This window comes from Suricata suricatta, chromosome 5 (assembly GCF_006229205.1).
Source record: "Suricata suricatta isolate VVHF042 chromosome 5, meerkat_22Aug2017_6uvM2_HiC, whole genome shotgun sequence".
Lineage (NCBI taxonomy): Eukaryota > Metazoa > Chordata > Mammalia > Carnivora > Herpestidae > Suricata > Suricata suricatta.
Genome location: NC_043704.1, coordinates 72,349,442 through 72,370,409, shown reverse-complemented (window position 1 = coordinate 72,370,409; position 20,968 = coordinate 72,349,442). Strand labels below are relative to the sequence as shown.

Genomic DNA, 20,968 nt, shown 5'->3' with positions numbered 1-20,968 from the left:
AGGTGAGGTCACGTTTCTCTTCAGACACTCGACCCTTCCGGGCCTGACGGGCTTCTCGCTCGGAACCGCGGGACACACCGGTGGGCTAGGGCGAGGTAAAGGCGGGCTCTTCCAGGGCCACCAATGACCACCTGTAGAATCTGTGTGTCAACTCCTTTGTCCTTAGAGCCAATTCAGTGGCCGATCCTTGAAGCGAGGAGGTTCACTTGGGATGTTTCCCGGGTCTCCTTTCCCGTTCCCCAGCCCCCTCCGGGCCCTCCTCCCCCTACCAACCCAAAGGTAGCAGCGCTGAGAGCCCGGGGCTCGGCGCCAGCCGCCTCCTCACTTCCCATTGGCTGAGAGCGCCGGGAAAGCGGTCACGTGGGGGCGCGGCAGGCCAGCTCCGGGGCCGCCATCTTGGCGGAAAGTTTGGGGGGAGAGCGGTTGAGGGCGCGGAAGGAGGCGAGGTTCCGGGGGTGGGGCGGCTAGGAGGGGAGAGGGCGAGCGGGCTAGCGGGCCGCGGCGAGTGAGGCTGTCGCGGCGGAGGAGGAGGAGGAAGAAGGGGCGGCGGGGGTGCGGCCGCCGAGGGGAGCTCCTCCCCCGTTCTCTCACCCCCCTCAGCTCAGCTCCTCGAGCCCCGGGCGGGGCGGGGGGACGTGGAGCGGGGAAGGGCGGGGAAGGGCGGGGAAGCCGCCCCGACTCAGTTCGGAGCGCACCCCAGCTCCCAGCGCTCGCGGCTTGGAGGAACTTTGTGGTGGCGCCGCAGGTGTGGGGGACCTCGGAGGTGTGCATGTGGGGCGTGAGGGCGGCGCGGAGAGCGGCCGCAGCCCCGTCCGGCCCCCGCTGGAGTAGCCCGGAGGAAGCGAGCCAGGAGAAAGGCAAGCGAGAGGAGGGGGCCAGAGCCGAGTGGGGTGATCAGCCCAGCTGGTCCTGTGTCGGAGCGCTTTACAGTCGCTGCCGGCTTAGGGGCCAAGGGTCGGAGCGCCTCTGCACCCTCCAGTAGCAGGTGGGGAATAGGCATACTTAAGCCGGGGGAGGGGTGGCCTCACGTTTAGGGGTTTAGTACCCTTTGGAGGGGGAGCAGATTTCGAGGAGAATTTGGAAGCAGGCTTCTCTGTTGGCTCTTAATTTGCAGGGGTACCCACCCTTAGGTAGAAGCTTTTTAGATTGACTTGACGCTGCTGGGGTTTGAGGCTTTTTCTTTCACTTGGGAAAACTTCGCCAGGTGGCCTTTTCAGACGGGGCTGGGAGTTTTTCGACTTGAGATTCGGGATGGGGAATTCTCGTTTAACTACGACTCTTTTCTTTGCTTTAGTTGTCTCCGTTCTATTTTATGTTTTTAAAGGTGTGTGCCCTCTTCCTGATACTGGAGAAAAATGCCGGTCCGGAAGCAAGGTGGGAATTCATTTCAGAACTCTCTTGCGAGTGTCATTTGCTTTTCTGTGTGTATGTTTTTTGATTGCTGTGTTTTAAAAATGTTTAGCTGTGATGAGACAGCATCGTCCTAGCCTTAGCTTAGGGAATCTAAGCCTCATATCCTTAGAAGACGGAAACACCTAAATATGTTTCAAACTTTTGACAGCTTTCTAGTGACTAGAGAGACAGTTAATTGTGTTTCCTCTGAAATGTCTTTTCAAAAACTCTGAATCGGAGTTTTAGTATTTTCCTTTACCATTCTTACTAAACACTGTTTTGTGAACAAATGTGGGATCTTGGCTAAGAACTAGTATTTTGAAACATTTAAGATTTGGATTATGATGACAAGTTGTAGATAATTGCTTTTGCATATCAGATCACTTGAAGCTATGTTAACGAATATTTGATCAAACAGTCTTTTATTGTGGTTGACTGCTAGCCCACATTTATTACAAACTGCTCAACCTTCCTTCTTTTTCTGTGACATATTTAAATTTTTTTGATTATTTCAGGGAATGTGTGTTCATGAACGTAGTAGTATTGATTGACCTAGAGCATTTGGGGAAGTGTTCAGATGTCTCACAAATTATTTGCATAAATGGTGTGTAATACTTGTATATGTATAATTTTAATCGCATTCTGCTTTTCTTCTCAGACACCCAGAGAGCATTGCACCTTTTGGAAGAATATCGTTCAAAACTAAGCCAAACTGAAGACCGACAGCTCAGAAGTTCCATAGAACGGGTTATTAATATATTTCAGAGCAACCTCTTTCAGGCTTTAATAGGTGGGAATTAAAACTTTATTTGTGACCTTTCTGTGTCAACTAGACTTAATGCTCCTCTGAATTAATTTATTTTAAATTTAACAGTGATGTACTTGGTTCTCTGTTAGTAATTCAGTAGCTTGAACATCCAGTGAGTTGTATGTCTTATAGGCCAATATCCTTTCCAAAACTATCTAATAACCAAAAAAAACCCTTTCATTATGATTATTTCAGTGATCTTTGGTGACAGTGTTTTAATATCCTAGCATTAACTATTAAAAGATGGAGAAGTTGCAAGAATGTTTCAGGATCCAAAAAGATAAGGCTGAATAACTTAATTGTTAGCTTGTTTCTGTGTTTGACTTCTGTTTGTCTGGAGTTCCTCAAAATGTTTGAAGAGTTCTGCTATGTTTGAGGACATACATCTCCTTAGTAATGGACTTTGTTTAAACTCGGCACTCATGGAGTCCGAATTTTAGCCCTGGAAATTATCTTAGAGGTGATTTTGTCATTTTGTCTAATAATAATTTATAGGGAAGAACTTTGAAACAATATTATTCATAACTAACTTAAATTTAAGGTTGTGCATTGTTTTAATAAAGGAGAACTGGACAGAGTCCTAAATCTGTTAAGGTGTCCTAAATTCTCTTCTTTACACTGCCATTAATTGAATGGTATTATACATTTATATACAAGTTATACATTTATATACAAGTTATTTAACCTTTTCTAAGTCAGTATATTTGCTGTAGAATGTGAGTTTAATAGAACAATGGTTTTTAGGCCTCTCCCACCTGATTTTAAAGTAGCTAGATTCTTTTTTTAAAACAAAGTCTTATATTTTGTACACAAGTCCCAATTTATGAAACAAGGTGATTTGTCTGTGACCTCTAGGTACCTGGAAGGTGTGTAAACCACTAAACTAGAAAATTTGTTCCTTCCCATTCTAAGAATGAAATGCTTGTAAATTAATCATTGACAATATAAATAGTACTTCATTGCATTACATTTGTTTCCTTAGTAACTTCCAAATTGGTATGAACTAGTATCTATTTATTGATAGAGTAACATGTGTGTTTGTGGACTACCTTTGAGTTAGTGTGCCCTGTCAAGAAACCTTACTGCTAATTGGATACTCTGTGTTAAATTTGTTTAAAATTAAATATTTTGGACACCTAGGTGGCTCAGTTGGTTGAGTGTCCGATTTCAGCTCAGGTCATGATCTCATGGTTCATAAGTTCGAGCCCCACATCAGGCTCTGTGCGACTGCTCAGAGCCTGGAGACTGCTTTGAATTCTGTGTCGCTTCTCTCTGCCCCTCCCTGACTCATGGTCTGTCTCTCTCTCTCTGTCTCTCAAAAATAAATAAATGTAAAAAAAAATTAAATATTAAAATTAAAGAGTTTAAGGAAGACCACTCAGTACACCTGAATACTTTTTAAATATCTAACATTATCATAGACTTTACTTACTTTCTCAGAATTTTTAATGTTTATTTTTGAGAGAGACACATACACAGTATGAGTGGGGGAGGAGCAGAGAGAGAGAAAGGGAGACACAGAATCTGAAGCAGGCTCCAGGTTCTGAGCTGTCAGCACAGAGCCCCTTGTGTGGGGCTCAGACCCAGGAACTGTGAGGTCATGACCTGACCTGAAGTAGGACGTTTAACCAACTGAGCTGAGCCACCCAACTGCCCCATTATTATAAACTTTAAAAAACATACACAAGAATAGAGAGAACAGTATAATTGATATGTAATTACCAAGATAACCTATTTCCAAAAATTGCCAACATTCTACCTTTTTTGTTTAAATGGATGGACATTTTTTTACATTTCAGAGTAATCTCTTGACACTTAAGGTCCAAATGGATGATCAAATTGGATTCCTCTGAAGAAACAACAAAAAAGGAAGGGAAACATTTTTAGTTACTTGGTTTTCTTTTTTTTTTTCTTTTTTATTTTTTAATGTTTTTTATTTATTTTTGAGAGACAGAGCGAGCAGGGGAGGGCATAGAGAGAGAGGGAGACATAGAATCTTAAACAGTCTCCAGGCTCTGAGCTGAGCTGTCCGCACAGAGCCTGATGCGGGGTGGGACTCGAACCCACCAGGGAGATCATGACCTGAGTTGAAGCCCGACGCTTAACTGACTGAGCCACTCAGGTGCCCCAGTTGTTTGGTTTTCTAAATCAACTTTAAACTTAGGAATGTTGTATTTATAGAGTCACCATTTAGGAAAAAAATAGTATGATTTCTATGTCCTCATTTACCTATAGACACATAGGTGTAGTCTCTCTCTTTGTGGAGCTTCGACTTCAGAAAATTAATTGGTCAGTGAAGTAAATAGAATTTCCGCTTCTTAGATTTCTCTGTAGATTGGTGGTAGATTTGTTGTGTTTGGAGGGATTTTTAAAATATATTCTGCCTTGTCTGTTTTGAGTGTTTATTTTTATATGTGATTGAATTCTAATAGAATTAGTTTTCTAACAAGTTTGTATTTGTTGATCTTTGTCCTATATAATTTCATTGGTTGTGAATTCACCTGGATATTTAGATTTGCTTGGATATTAATGTTTAATAGGATATAATATCAAATTTCGGTGTAAGGAAAGTAAGATGTTTTGGAAATTTTGAGATAAGTGAATTTAGTAGAGATTTTTATGTGTTTCTATACTGTAATTGAATTAATTATTGACACTACTTAATAAATGCATTCTTTTGTGTTTGCTGAAGTTGGGTTAATTTATTAACCTTTATTACTTTTTCCTGTCTGTGAAAATTTTTAGGTCAGTAAGATTTTTCCTTTTGCTTTGCACCTGTACCGTTCTTGAAATAGCATATTAGCATACTTTAAACATCACATCACCCTGAGCTACTCTGGAGTCTATTGTGTTCATAGTATGCGCTGAAAAATCTTGGATTAACTTTTTTCCTTTAGTAGGTGGCACTTTTTTTTCTGAGCTAGTACCTGTGGACCATTGGGTCAAAGGAAACATGGGTATTGACAACTTGAATTGTTTCAAAGTTTGGTGCTTAGGTTCTTGACTGCTTGAGTTTGGAAATCCTCTCCGTAAGCTATAGTGAATTATGTAGTTACTTGTTTGGACTTGCTGTCTGCACAATTATTTATTTTTTCTGTGAACTACTAGTTTGTGTTGACTGTTTTCATGCATTTAGGAGAAGTTTGCGTGGGGTGCTAGGGTTTTGATGCTATAGAAATGTTAATTTATTTTCTCTTTCCTTCTGTAGTTGATACTGTATAGGTTTGTACTGATTAGGTTTCTGGTACCCTGGGGTTACTCAGAGGAACAAGCATGTATATATCACATTACATCTCTTCTAAGATAACAGTTTTTAAATACTTTAATAACTTTGAATTTGGGATACATTTCATGACTGATGTATGTTGGAAGTGATTTTACGTTCTTAGTGGCACATGATAGAATGGTACATCTTATAGTTGACGTCCTCATTTCAATGAAACATGGCAATCATTGTCCTAGCTCTGATGTTTGCTAGTATCGTTGAAGGATGGTTTGAAGATTTAAAAATTACTGAACATAGAAAGTTTTTATTAACTTTTGAGTTTCAGCTGATAAGTTGTTTCTTTAGAGCTGAATATTTAAAGCTATATCTTAAAGAAAAAGCCCATGAATTATACATTTCTTTAAAATTTATTCTCCAAGGGGAACCTGGGTGCCTCAATTGGTTAGGCCTCCGACTTCAGCTCAGGTCATGATCTCACTTTCGTGCGTTCGAGCCCCGTATCGGGCTCTGTGCTGACAGAGCCTGGAGCCTGCTTCAGATTCTGTGCCTCCCTCTCTCTCTGACCCTCCCCCCTCATGCTCCATCCCTGTCTGTCTCAAGAATAAATAAAACATTAAAAAAGTATATAAAATAATTATTCTCCAAATGTCTGGTGATTATCTTTGTGTAGATGGGAGATAAAGTCTAATTTTAATCCTTGTTTTAGAGGAGAACAATTTGAAAACTGAATATATTTGATTTTGTATTCTCATTTTCTGCACTTAAATTTGAAAAATTTGTAAATAAGTAGACTGGGTGTTGTTTGATTACAGGTCAGAGCCCAGGTGTTCAGGTCCAACATGATTTAAAAAAAAAATTTTTTTTTAATGTTTTATTTGATACAGAGAGAGACAGAGTATGAGAGGGGGAGGGTCAGAGAGAGAGGGAGACACAGAACTGGAAGCAGTCTCCAGGCTCTGAGCTAGTGGTCAGCACAGAGCCGGACGCGGGGCTCGAACCCACGAACGTGAGATCTGACCTGAGCCGAAGCCGGAGGCTTAACCGACTGAGCCACCCAGGCGCCCCAGGTCCTACATGATTTGAGGTGATTTATGATTCTTAGGTTTGTCTGGGGTCTGAGATGACCTTTGTAGTTCTCAAAGATTTCATGCTAGTCTAGACCCTGGGGGTTATTACTTAATGGGATCAGAGAAATCTTCTTTTCTTGAGCACAGAAGAAGAACCTGGGTTCAAGATCAGGCTAACTTTAGAGACTTGAGTAAGTTGAGTCCTGGGATTTGTATAGTTTGTCTGCAGTAAATAGCAAGCTTATGTTAATGCAGTGTTTTATTTTAATTATGAGATTTTTCAAAAGGAAGATGGATTATGTAATAGCATTGTCCATTTCTGAGATTCTTTTTTCTTTGTTGCTATTCTGTTAACTGAGTTTCACTATGCCTTGTAAACATGGTAAAGGACATTTGAATTTGCAGGTACTGGTTTTCAAAAGTATGACTCCTTTTTTTTTTAAAATAAAATCATCTTAGCCACTTTTTAAAAACATTTAAAAAATGTTTATTATTTATTAAAACATTATTTTAAATGTTTATTATTAAAATATACTTTAAATGTTTATTTTGGAGACAGAGCATGCATGGGGGAGGGGCAGAGAGTGAGGGAGACACAGGATCCGGAGCAGGCTCCAGGCTCTCAGCTGTCAGTTTAACAGAGCCCAACGCAGGCTGCGCTCAAACCCACCAACGGTGAGATATGACCTGAGCCAAAGTCAGATGTTTAACAGACTGAGCCACCCAGGAGCCCCTTAAACACTTTTAAATGTTTAGTTCAGTAGTAGTAAGTACATTGTTGCAAAAACAGTTCAGAACTTATTCCTCTTGCAAAACCAGAACTCTCCAACTCCTTTTCCTTCTGCCCTCAGCCTCTGGTAATTACCATTGGACTTTCTGTCTCTGATTTTGACTACTGTAAATAACTCATATAAGGGGACTCATATAGTATTGTCTTTCTGTGTCTAATTTATTTCACTTAATGTTCTCAGAGCTCTTCTATGTTGTAACATGTGACAGAATTTCCTTCTTATTTAAGGCTGAATTTTCTTTTACTGTATGTATATATACCATATTTTGTTTATCAATTCATCCATTGATGGACATTTGGGGTGTTTTCATCTCTTGGCTATTGTGAATAGTGCTGCTTTGAACATGGGTGTGCAAATTTATCTTTGAAAAACTGCTTTCAATTTTTGGGATACCCAGAAGCTGGATTATAGGATCATATGGTCTTTATATTTTTAATTTTTTGAGGGTACCATACTGTCTTCCATAGCAGTTGCATTATTTTGGAGTCCCACCGACGGTGCACAGGGGTCCCAGTTTCTCCATATTCTTGCCAACACTTGTTATTTTCAGTTTTTTTGATACCCTAATGGGTATGAAATTATGACTCCTTTTTAAGTATATGTAAAAAGTAATAATCGCTGACATTTCATTGAGTACTTTCTGTGTGTAATGCAAGGGTCTCATTTGTTGTTATAATCCTATGAAGCGCATGCTCATCCATGAGGTGATTATATCAATTTATAGATTAGAAAAGTAGGCACTGAGAGATTACATATCTTGTTCAAGGACCCTCAGATACTAAATTGTGGAGCCAATCTGAATCCAGAGCTTCTCCTCACCTTATCTTAAGTGAAATATTTTAATGCAATAAAGAACACTAACAAGCGTGATGAACATAGATGTTGAACTATAGATTTCAGTGGTTTTATTTTTAAGTTTTTACTTTGAAGGAGAATGTGGAATGATATATATGATTATGGGATTTACACATTTTGCAAAGTGTATTTAGTAATCAAGGTTTGTGAACTTCTAGCTATGATGGTGAAATGTCAACATTTCTTAGATTTTTTTTGTGTGTCTTTTTGGTCCCAGTAATACTGTATTTTAGTTTGTGACTCACTTCATTTGTGTGACTTTGCAGGCTAGGTTTGAGAAAGGAAAACATTTATTACAGTCTATGGATCATTTTATTGGCTAAAACTTTATAGAATTGGAGGCAAATTTTATTAACTTTTCAGTTGATGGTTTTGATGGAATTGAATTGTTATTTATATGCTAATAGTTTTGCTTACTACTGTTCTGAAGCAGTTTTTTGATTATGTTGAATCTGGTTGAATTCTCTTTGGAACCTTGTAATCACAGAGCTGTAAAAGCATCTGTAAATGTTTCTTCTAGTCTAAGCAATTTCATCTATGTAGAGTCATGTTTTTCCCACTAAATTTTTTCTTTTCTAAATTATTTTTCAAGTATATTATCCAGTCTAGGACCAGGTATTTCATTTATTTGTTATGTCTCTTTAGTCTGGGCACATTTCCGTAGCTTGGTTTTTTTTTATAACATCGACAGTTTTCAAGAATACATTTCCCCATTGCTTTTATTTTTTTATATAATATTTCTAATTTTGGGTTTGTCTGGTCTTGGCTTGTAATTAGATTCAGGTTATGTATTCCCTAGGGTTCTGTGCATTCAGAGGTACAAGATATCTTCCCTTCATTGGTCATTGGTGTTGTTAATTTTGATCACCCAGTTAGGATATTTGATTACTCTATAATTAGTGTTTTTTCCTTGCATCTTATAAGTAGTATGTGAGGGTGACACTTTAACACCATGCATATGCCTGGTTCTTTAGCAAAGTTTCCACCTAGGCTTCGTATCCATTGATGATGCTTCCCTGAACCAGTTTCTACTATGTTGAAAAGGACAGTTGAAAAATGGAAGTTTTTTAACAGTAGCACTCTTCTCTGTTTTCCAATTAACGCTTGGCATTTTACTGTAAGAGCCCTTCTCTCCCATTTATCTATGTCTCCATCATTTTTCTTTTAATCATTGATACTTTATTACCATCCTTAATGGTTTTGGTGCTCAGATTGTTTCTGATTCATCTGGTGAGAAGTCTCTTAAGCTTGCTCTTATGTCCTTATTGCATGCCCCTGTTATTTTGAGTACTTTCTCATTTTTTTGACATTACAAGGTATTCCAGATTCATCTTGTATGTATCCTGCTCAGCCTTGGAATCAGCCATTTTCTGAGAAGTTCTGGTTCCTTTTGATACATAACCTTATTTTAAGGAATATGTGTGTGAAAATACTCTGACTGTTAGTTAAATAGTATTTAAAATATTGAAATAACTTATTTTTAGACTTGGCTTGACATTATCCTGTTTCTGTTGTGCAAAACACAAATTGTAATACATACTTTGATTTTTTTCTAAGATATTCCTTTTGGGGATCAAAATAGCTCTTTTTTGTAAAAAAATTTTTTAATGTTTATTCATTTTTGAGAGAGAGAGAGAGACAGAGTGTGAATGGAGAGGGTCAGAGAGAGAGGGCAACACAGGATCCGAAGCAGGCTCCAGGCTCTGAGCTGTCAACGCAGAGCCGTGCTGGGCTTGAACTCACGAACTGTGAGATCATGACCCCAAGCCGAAGTAGGTCGCTTAACCGACTGAGCCACCCAGGCACCCCTCAAAATAGCTTTTTAAATGTACATAGGTTTAGAAGAAAGCAGAGTATCTATTCTTGAATAGATTTGACTATTGCATGTTTTAGTTTATGAAAACATTGTGCTTGCCTTTAGTCAATTAACTGATAGAATTTTTTCCCTCTGGAATGGCCGGGTTATATTATAGTGTTTTCAGCTTTCAAGTTGCCTAACTCTCCAAAATGGAATTTATTATAAAAAATAATGCATATTCAACGTAAAGCATATAAGATCAGCTAAATGTACTTTATATAAAATATTATCAAGAAAATTCTCACACCAAAGGTAACTTCCTTCTTCCATAGGGTGAATATCCTTCTAGAATGTTATTCTTTATGTATTAATACATACTTTGATTTTGCAAAACAAACTCCCTACATAAGTAAAACAGTTATTTCCTACATGCAAATGGATATTTAAATTCAGTGTGTAAAGTGAAAATTGCATCAGATTAAAATTACCCTTGAAAATCCTTCTGGAATTTAATACTCATTAACTGCAATATAGTTGTTTTTTTTTTTTTTCTCTAGTGGAAAGAAATCATTGTTTCTTCAGTTGGGCAACAGGCATAGTCGTTGGCTTGTGTTTGGTTGATCTCTTGTACAAAAGCACATAATTCAGAATCAAACTCAGTGCAGTGAGATATAGAGATGTTTACATTATTAGAAGCAAATGAAAACAGAGACTGCTTGAGGGAGCAGTCTTCTCCCTTCTTGTTTTTTATGTGTTATGACTTATTGGGTGGACTAATAGGTAGAATTGGCCTTCTTTTTGATGAAGGGAGGTGATGAAGTTAGATTTGCTCAAGTGTATATAGTGTGTATATACATATTAACTGTTTTTATCCCAAAATTTCTCACTGGATATCTTTCCATATCAGTAGGTTTGTGCTGTCTTAAATTACTGTATTTACATTGTTATAGATTCAGTGTAGTTTTATTAATGATTTCCTGGGAGCACTTAGGTATATAATTTTTTTGTATTACAAACAACATTGTATTTGCTTCTTTGTTCTACATCATTTATTATATCCTTTGGGTAAATTCCTGGAAATGAATTGCTTGGTAAAAAGGGATTTGCATTTTAAGAAGCTTCTGATGTATTAAAAAGGTTCTATTCAATTTAACTTTTTAGGTAGTATATGGAATAACAAATTCACTATACCTTGAACAGTACAACTATTTTCCATCTTTTTAGTATTTACTACACTGATAGGTGGAATATACTTTTAGTCATTTTGATATTTTATTATAGATTTGTTTAATTAAATAATGAAATAATTTTCAATGACGTAAGAATTTTCTTTCTTTTTTAATGTTTATTTTTGAGAGAGAGCATGCCAGAGTGAATAGGGGAGGGGTAGAGAGAGAGGGGGACTGAGGATCTGAAGTGGGCTCTGCATTGACAGCAGGAGCCTGTTGTGGGGCTTGAATTCACAAATCGAACCTTGAGATCATGGCCTGAGCTGAAGTCGAAGGTCAAATGACTGAGCCATCCAGGCACCCCAATGTAAGAATTTTCTTACAGGATTCATTTTAACTTCTTTTGTGAATTATTCATGTCATTTGCCTCTCCCACCACCTTTCCCTCCTTTTTCTTAGTCTAAAATTGTGAGGTATAACATCTATATTAGGAGTATCAACTTTGTCGTATAAGTTGCAAATAGCTTCCCTTGTTTGTCATTTGTTTTTAAACTTTGATTTTTAAGAAAACCTGTGTTTTGATTAATCGATATGCTTTTTGCCCTTGGTATCATGCTTAGAACAGCTTCCCTACTCCCAAAATTATAAAAACGTTCACCTGTATTCAGATTCTTTCATAGCATCTCTGTTTTTCAAACACAATTAGTTTGGGGTGCCTGGGTGGCTTAGTCAGTTAAGCGTCTGACTTGGGCTCAGGTCATGGTTTCACGTTCTTAAATTCCAGCCCTGTGTCAGCCTCTGCTGACAACTCAGACCCTGGAGCTTGTTTTGGATTCTGTGTCTCCCTCTGTCTGCCCCTCCCCCACTCATGCTCTATCTTTCTCTCCTTCAAAACTAAGTAAACATTAAAAAACTTTTTTAAACACTAAGTTTATTTATTGTGAGAGAGAGAGAGAGAGAGAGAGCACAAGCTGCAGAATCCGAAGCATCCTCCAAGCTCTGAGCTGTTCACACAGAGCCTGACATGGGGCTCAAACTTACCAGCTGTGACATCATGACCTGAGCTGAAGTCAGAAGCTTAACTGACTGAGCCAGTCACTCAGGCACTCTCATAGCATCTCTTTTTAACATTTAAATCTTTAATACACTTGGAAATTATTTAGAAATAAGGTGAAATTGTTCTTTAAAATATATACGTTATTTTTTATACTCCTTGTACATTTTTAAAAATTATTAGACTTTAATTTTTTAGCAGCTTTAGGTTTTACAGATAAAGTGAGTGGAAAATACAGTTCTCATATCCTCATAACCATTCCTCCTTCCATTTCCTCTCATTAACATCTTGCATTAGTGTTATAGTTGGTAAGCCAGTATTAATATATTGTTATTAACTATAGTCCATAGTTTACATTGGACTTCACTCTTTGTATTATACATTGGTAAACTTGACATACATATTTGTTGTGCTGACACATGCATCCACTATTACAGTATCATACAGAATAGTTTCACTGCTTTGAAAATCTTTTGTTTTCCATATGTTCATCCTTTCTTCCTCCCCTTAAGTCCCTGGCAACTACTGGTCTTTTTACTATCTCCATAGTTTTGCCTTTTTGTCATATAGGTAGAATCATAAGTATGTAGCCTTTTCAGTTTGGCTTCTTTTTCTTAGCAATATGCATTTAAGTTTTCTTAGTGTCTTTTCATGGCATGGTAGCTCCTATCTTATTTTTTAAAGACTTTATTTTTTAGACCCGTTTTATTAGAGTTCGGCACAAAATTGAAAGGAAGGTACAGAGATTGTATACCTCCTGCCTCCACAGATACATAGCTTTCCCCATTATCAACATTCCATACCAGAATGGTACATTTATTATAATGAACAGATTTACACCTAGGCACATCATTATCCCCCAAAGTCCAAAGTTTACCTTAGTGTTTATTCTTAATATTATACCTTCTATAGGTTGGGACAAATGTATAATGAGATGTATCCACCATTATAATATCGAACAGTATAGTTTACTGCGCTAACATTGCTGTGTACTCTGCTTATCATCTCTTTCCCACTTCCAACCCTGGCAGTCACTGATGTTTTTACTGTCTCCATTAGTTTTGCCATTTCAAGAATGCTGTATGATTGGAATCACACAGCATGTGTTTCAGGTTCTTCTGTAGCTTTTTATGGGTTGATAGCTCTTTTTTAAGTGCTGAATAATATTCCATTGGATGTATTCAGTTTGTTTATCTGTTCACCTATTGAATGATATCTGGGTTCCTTCTAAGTTTTGGCAGTTTTGAATAAAGCTGTTGTAAACATCTGTGTGCAAGTTTTTGTGTGGACATAAATCTTCATCGCATTCAAATAAATATCAAGGACCATGATTGCTGGAATGAATGGTACGATTATGTTAAATTTTGTAAGAAACCACCAAACTGTTTTCCAAAGTGGCTGTATCATTTTGCATTCCCACCAGCAATGAATGAGAGTTCCTATTGTTCCATATCCTTGTTAGCATTTGGTATTGTCAGTATTCTCTATTTTGGCCATTCTAATAAGTGTATAGTGGTATCTCATTGGTATTTTAACGTTCATTTCCCTGATGACAAATGTGGACCATCTTTTCATATGCTTATTTGCCATCTGTATATTTTCTTTGCTGGGGTATCTGTTAAGGTCTTTTTAAAATATTTTTTTCCATGAAATAAAGTATTATTTTCTCATAGATTAGAGATGTTGCTGATACTATGTTAAATTACTGCAGGTTCTTGACTATTTAGATTTCCTACTTCGATCCTTGTTTCTTTAGTTTGAGAAATGTTTGTGAGTATTTCTGTTTCAGATGATAAAAGTTGTAACTAAAAGCTAGAAAACTTTTTCCTCAACCTCCTTTGAGGGTGTTTCTGTAATTTTGTACTTCCCTTATTCCTAGCGTTTTGTACTTTGAATTCTGCAAGAAAATAACAAAGCTAAATGAAAATGTTTTACTAAATTTGAAGAGTTCTGAAATATGTGATCTTAGAGATTTCCTGAAGATACATATTTTTTGGTAATAGGAATGATTCTTCTCTGTTCTGTTGGACTAATTTATGTTCCCAAGTTTAATTTAGAATTTTTAATTCTATTGAACTTTTCTGTTGTTCCATTGTTTCTGTATTTCTAAATTATATATGGTAAGTGTTGTAGCTTTGTGACCTTATAATTTAGATCTTTGTTCAGGAACTGCACTTGTGGGGACCCAGTTTACTTCAAAACAGAAAAAGCACTTCCTAGACTATAAATGGCAAATAGGAATAGACTGTGGCATGACTGGTCCACTAGGCTCAGCAAAATTAACATTTCCAGCTGTGAAACAACTCAAGGGTACTTTTCTCTAATATATATTTTAGTATTCCTGCATTTTCTTGTGTTCAGAGAGAGTCGGTCAACACAGAATCTGAACAGGCTCCAGGCTCTGAGCTGTCAGCACAGAGCCTGATGGGGCTCACACTCACAAAACATGAGATCATGACCTAAGCCAAAGTTTGCTGCTTAACCAACTGAGCCATCCAGGCGCCCCTAGAAATCTGCCTTCTTAAATCTACCTGCTTTAAAATGGTGTTATATGATTTTTAAATGTTAAATATTTTTATTCAGTTTTCTCATCTCTCAAAGACATTTTTGTTATATGTCATCTTTTAATTCTTTTCTTTCTCTTCTAAGACATATTCCCTCCATTAGTATTCATTGATTGAATATCTTTAATTCTTTGTTTTCATGAAGTTAGTTTTTTGAGAATAATTTAGAATGTAAGATTTTCACATGTTAAAGAACTATGAGAGATTGGGATTATACTAGAATTTGTTTTTGTTATATTTGAATTCTCTTTATAGTTGTAACTTCTGTTTTATTTTAGGCTAGATATCTTATGGAACTCAGTGTTATATTCCCCAGTTTAGAAAAATCTAAAGAAAAAGTAGGAAGTAATGTTTTGAGTCTTAGAATGTTATTGTAGAAATATTTTTCTTGTCACAGTGATAATCTAAATTTTTCTTTGCTAAATCTTTATAGTTATGATTGGTGGTGTAATTATTTTTGACATTTAAAATGTAGGTTATAAAGAACAGGGACTACTGATAGCATGGGAAATGTATAGGGACTTTGGACTTATCTCAGTCTGTGTCCAGTTTTTCAAGAGTGCCCTTTTTGATCAGGCATACCTTTGAAAAATCTTTGTTGATACAACTGAACAAATTGTAATGGATAAACAGTATCTGAAGAAGTGTTACTTTGTTGCTGATTTTTATAGTCTTGAGATACCTTAAAGATGAGGAAGTGTGATGGACAAATGAAATAAAATGTATGGAATGTTAGTCAAGATGGGATATGGGTCAAAATTAAAGATGTATGTGTGTATATATATATTTATATATTTTAAAGGAAAGTGATAATAACTATGACAAAGTTTCATACCAAAAATGTCACCACACTATATATGTGTTAACAGAAATATTTTAGTACTTTTGCATATGGTTTTACTTAGCCAAGTGTGGTAACAGATCTCTTTTTAAGCTGGGGATAGATAATAATTTGGTGACAGTCTGGCAGTATCTGTTTTCCTGAGCTCAGTAAGAACAAAGATATTTAAATAGCTAAAATAGATATTGTAAAACTTACATATGAAATTCCATGCACTTCACTCATTAAGCTCTCCTAGAGTCTCTCTCAGCTTAATTTTTTATTGTGACAAAATATAAAATATACATAACAAAATTTACCACTTTTTAAGTGTACAATTGAAGGCCTTAAGTATATTCACATTGTTTTGTGACCATCACCACTCTATCTCCCAAATCTTTTCATCATCCCAAGCTAAAACTCTGTACCCATTAAACAATAACGCCTCATTCCCTCCTTACTTCATGCCCTAGTAACAACTGTTCTTTTTGTTTCTATGAATTTGACTGTTCTAGGTACCTCATGTAAGTGGAGTCATACAGTATTTGTCTTCTTGTGTCTGACTCATTTCTCTTAGCATAATGTCTTCAAAATTCATCCATCCATATTGTAGAATGTATCAGAATTTTATTCCTTTAAAAATGGAATAATATTGCATCATTTGTATATACCACATTTTGTTTTGTAATCATTTATCTCCTGATGAACATATGGGTTTTCGCCTTTTGGATACTGTGAATAATGCTGCTGTCATGACTGATGTACAAATCATGTACATGACATTCAAATACCTATTTGAATTCTTTTGGGTATGTACCCAGGATCTAATGCTGGATCAAATGGTGATTTTGTGTTTTAATATTTTGAGATACCACTGTATGGTTTTCCACAATGGCTATATCATTTTATATTTCTACCAATAATGGACAAGGGTTTAATTTTTCTACATCCTCATCATTACTTGTTATTTTCTGTTTTATTGATACTAGCCATTCTAATGGATGTTTACTCAGTTTATTTTGTTCTAAGCCTGATGTAGTTAAAATAATATGAATGTTTGATTCTCTAGTCCAGAAGAGCTCAGACACAGCAAATTAGAAAGGACTTTTTAATAGATGAGGCATTTTAATTGATTGTAGCGGGATGTGAGTGAACTTTTGGAAAATTCACACAGGGAACACTTTATTCCATGATCTTTCTAGATAGTAAAATGTTACTCCAAATTATAATAGTCTAGATCTCTGTTGTCCTGTATGATAATCGCTAGCTGCATGTGCTTATTTAATTAAACAAATAAAATTATAAATTCAGTCCTTCATTTACACAAGTCACATTTTATGTGCTCATAGCCATATGTAGTTAGTGGCTCCATATAATGGCAGCTATATATCTTTTTGAATGTTCTTTTGGACAGCACTGATCTAGATATTTGTTAGAGATGTTATTGAAGGATAACACACCAGTATTGCTGTTAAGTGTAGAATAAAAGGTCACAGAAAGTTAAGATTTCAAACCTGACTTACAATAATGGAAAATATGATAAAAATTTTACATAGTGACATGGGCTACTTTTCTTGAGATTGGTAAACATCCAGTTGCACAACACTCATTTAGTGTTGTTGGCATAATTGTACTACGAGCTCTGGCAGATATTTTTTTTTTAATAGGAGATACCTCTCCCTCTCTATAATCTATAAATATATATCTCCTATTTATATAAAATATGTATTTATTACATGTATAGAAATAGATATTTTACTACATAAGTATATAATACTCATATATAGGTCTTCTATGAAAGAACATCCGTAATATTTTCTGGAAAACAGTCATGTTTAAATTTCCCTAATTATCACAATGTCTTTTATACCCTCCTGCCCGCCCCCCAAGTCAGACCTCAGACATTGCAGTTGATAGCTATATCTTTTTTGTTTCTTTTATACAAAAAAAGAATCCTTTCAAACAGTTTCTTGTCCTTTTCATGGCATTGACTTTCTAAAGAAACTGCCAGTTGTTTTACGGAATGTCCCCTTTTGGATCTGTTTTTTTTTTCCCCTTGCTTTTCTGGTGTCACTTAGCTGTTTTCTGTAGCCATTGTATGTCCTGTGAACTATAAGTTATTTCTGAAGTCTTGATTTAGGTTCAGGTTAAACAACTTTTGGTAAGAATACTCTGTAGCTAATGTTCTGAATTTGAGTTTATTATTTTTTCATGATGGTTATATGAGCAGTTTTATATAGTAACTCATGGTTTATAAAATGCTTTCACATAGAATTTTCTCTAGTAATATTCTTAACACCCTGTGAAGTAGGTTGATACTACCTCACTGTGCTGACTTTAGTTTTTATTAGCTGTTTACTTAGAAAGTTCTACAATTCTACTGGTTATTACAAGGGAATTTAAAAGATATCTTCAGAAGTCTTTTAAAAGAGATACTAATCTTTTCATTATAGAAATAAGTAAAAGTTATTCTCTCTAAATGTCATTTACAACAATTGTGCATGCTTCTGTACAGGATAATGCCCCACCTTTGTTGCTAAATAATACTATCTTCCCTTTAAAAAATCAACTCAAGGGCGCCTGAGTGGCTCAGTCAGTTAAGTGTCTGACTTCGGCTCAGGTCATAATGTCACTGTCATGAGTTCAAGCCCCATGTTGGGCTCTGTGCTGATAGCTCAGAGCCTGGACCCTGCTTCAATTTCCGTGTCTCCCTTTCTATCTGCCCCTTCTGTGCTCGTGCTGTCTCTCTCTTTCAGAAATAAACAAACATTAACAGAAATCAACTCAAAATATGCCACTAGGTGAATAGAGAACGTAATAGTGGTGAACTTAAACATTCTATCACTAACACTTCAGAGCTTCTGAATGGCATGAATAATCAATGTTAATATATTAGTTTATAATATTTCCAGCTGATAGCAAAGTAACTTGATCTTTTAAATCAGTCTGTGCTACTTTATGTAAATGTATGGGTTTTTTAAAGAGTTTTGTCATAGGTCTAATTGAAATAATGTACGGTGTTAACTTTTTTGTTTACTTTGGTTAGAAGGACAATTAAAACCATGTGAGAGATTTATATTGAGGATCAGAGATAAAATATAGGTAATGACTCCTGTTTTCCAAAATTCACAGTAAAGGGGGCACCTGGATGGGTTCAGCTGGTTAAGTACCCGACCAACCCTTGATTTTGGCTCAGGTCATGATCACGCAGTTGTGAGATTGAGCCCCACATGGAGCTCAGGTTGGAGGGTGGAGCCTGCTTAGGATTCTTTCTACCCTTCCCCCACTCGTGCGCACCTGCTCATGTGCATGCACTTTCCTTCTCTCAAAATAAACTTCTAAGGGAAACAAAGACAAAATTCACAGTAATGATATTAGCTACTGTTGGGTAGGAGCCTATTATGTGCCATTGTACACTGTGTGTATATATACATATATATATACACGCACACATACATATATGCCATTGTGTACTTTATGTGACAGTCCTTGTAACAATTCACAATAAGAGTTAAGTTATTAGAGGTTAAGTAATTTGCCTGAACAGGTAGCTAATTTGTGATGGAATAGAGATTTGAACTGCGCATTGACTTTGAAGTGTAAAGAGTCTGCAACTTTTACACTATGCCCTACAAGTTCTGATATGATCTTGACATAATAAAATGAGAAAATATTCACTTTTTTTTAAAGTTTATCTATTTTGAGAGAGAGAGACAGTGCAAGCAGGGAAGGGCAGAGAGAGAGGGGAACAGAGGATCCAAAGCAGGCTCTGTCCTGACAGCAGAGAGCCCACTGCAGGGCTCGAGCTCACCAACCATGAGATCATGATCTGAGCAGAAGTCAGACACTTAACTGCCTAACTGACTGAGCCACCCAGGTGCCCCTCACTGTTTTAAGTACATTAGAAGATTGGATTTATTTTACTAATCTAGAGTAAAAGTTTTGGTTTTGAGTTATATTGTTTTAGCAATGCATAGTTTAATTAGACAATCTAAGTATTTCTGAAATTTTTTTTCCCTTTCTTTACCTTTAGATATTCAAGAATTTTATGAAGTGACCTTACTTGATAATCCAAAATGTATAGATCGCTCAAAGCAGTCTGAACCAATACAGCCTGTGAATACTTGGGAAATTTCCAGCCTTCCAAGCACTACTGTGACTTCAGAAACACTGCCAAGCAGCCTTAGCCCTAGTGTAGAGGTAAGATAAAAAATTTTTCCTTGAAGCTGTTTTTAAGTAATCAATTCATTGCAGCTGCTAAGTTTTTTCATTTTATTTATTTATTTTGTGTTTTCATTTTATTAAAATGGATATTATGTGGAAATATCATGAGATTACAAATATTTTTGAAGAGAAAAGCTCAGAATCTCTGGTACCCCTTTTTTAAAATGCTGTGAATGGTGTGGGGTCTGAAATACTTGCTTCAGACTATTAAAGAATACTTTGCATGCTAGGTCTTAGTAAAATCATATTTTGAAAAAATGGTTTTGGTCTGGTATTATTTTTTTCTTTTTTTTTTTTTAATTTTTTTTAATGTTTTATTTATTTTTGATACAGAGAGAGACAGAGCATGAGAGGGGGAGGGGCAGAGAGAGAAGGAGACACAGAACTGGAAGCAGGCTCCAGGCTCTGAGCTAGCTGTCAGCACAGAGCCTGACGCGGGGCTAAAACCCACGAACGTGAGATCTGACCTGAGCCGAAGCCGGAGGCCTAACCGACTGAGCCACCCAGGCGCCCCTATTTTTTTCTTTTTGAGAAATAGAGTATAGTTTTGTGGTCCTGGGCAGTTTAGTTGCTACATTTACTCCAAATATTCTGTTTATTTCACTTATAGATTATTAAAATTTACTAAAGACTAATTAAGAATTAAAGACTAATCAGTAGAGACTTCTGGGTGGCTCAGTCAGTTGAGCGGCCAACTTGATTTTGGCTCAGGTCATGATCTCATGGTTCATGAGTTCAAGCCACTGTCAGGATCTGTATTCACTGCATGGAACCTGCTTCAGATCTCTCTCCCTCTTTCTAGCCCTGTCCTGCTCCAGCGCCCTCTTTCTCTCTCCCTCTCAAAAGTAAATAAATGTTAAAAAAAAAAAAAAAGATTAATCAGTAAATGTTAAAGTCAGCATTGGTTTCTGCAGTTTTCTGTAGTTAAAACAATCTAGTTCTTAAAGATTTAAAAACTAGTTTAGTAATGTTCTTTTTTGTTGTGTTGTTGTTATGCTACACTATTGCTGGTGGAGTTAGAACAGAAATACGAAGCATTTTGTAGTGAGTCTTCTCTCTGAGAACCATTAGTCATTTGGAAGTGGTTGTCTGACTGAATTTGATTCTAGTCCCTTCTAGTTTGTACTAGGGAAGTTCCTGGAAAATTGAATCAGCCTCTCTTTGTAATGTATCAGGGAAAGGTGGTGGTGGGCAGCAACC

The 20,968-nt window shown here is 36.6% G+C and overlaps 1 protein-coding gene across 9 annotated transcripts in view; it reads left to right on the top strand.

Moving 5' to 3' along the window:
- Positions 1-658: 658 nt before the first annotated feature.
- DLG1 (discs large MAGUK scaffold protein 1) overlaps positions 659-20,968 on the top strand; it is a 255,930-nt gene continuing 235,620 nt past the window's right edge. For all 9 annotated transcript variants that reach the window (XM_029939594.1, XM_029939593.1, XM_029939592.1 and 6 more), the window contains exons 1-4: positions 659-857; positions 1,325-1,374; positions 2,051-2,182; positions 19,578-19,744. In XM_029939594.1, coding sequence (XP_029795454.1) covers positions 1,356-1,374; positions 2,051-2,182; positions 19,578-19,744 — 318 coding nt within the window. In that variant the 5' untranslated portion in view covers positions 659-857; positions 1,325-1,355. The remainder of the gene's footprint in view (positions 858-1,324; positions 1,375-2,050; positions 2,183-19,577; positions 19,745-20,968) is intronic.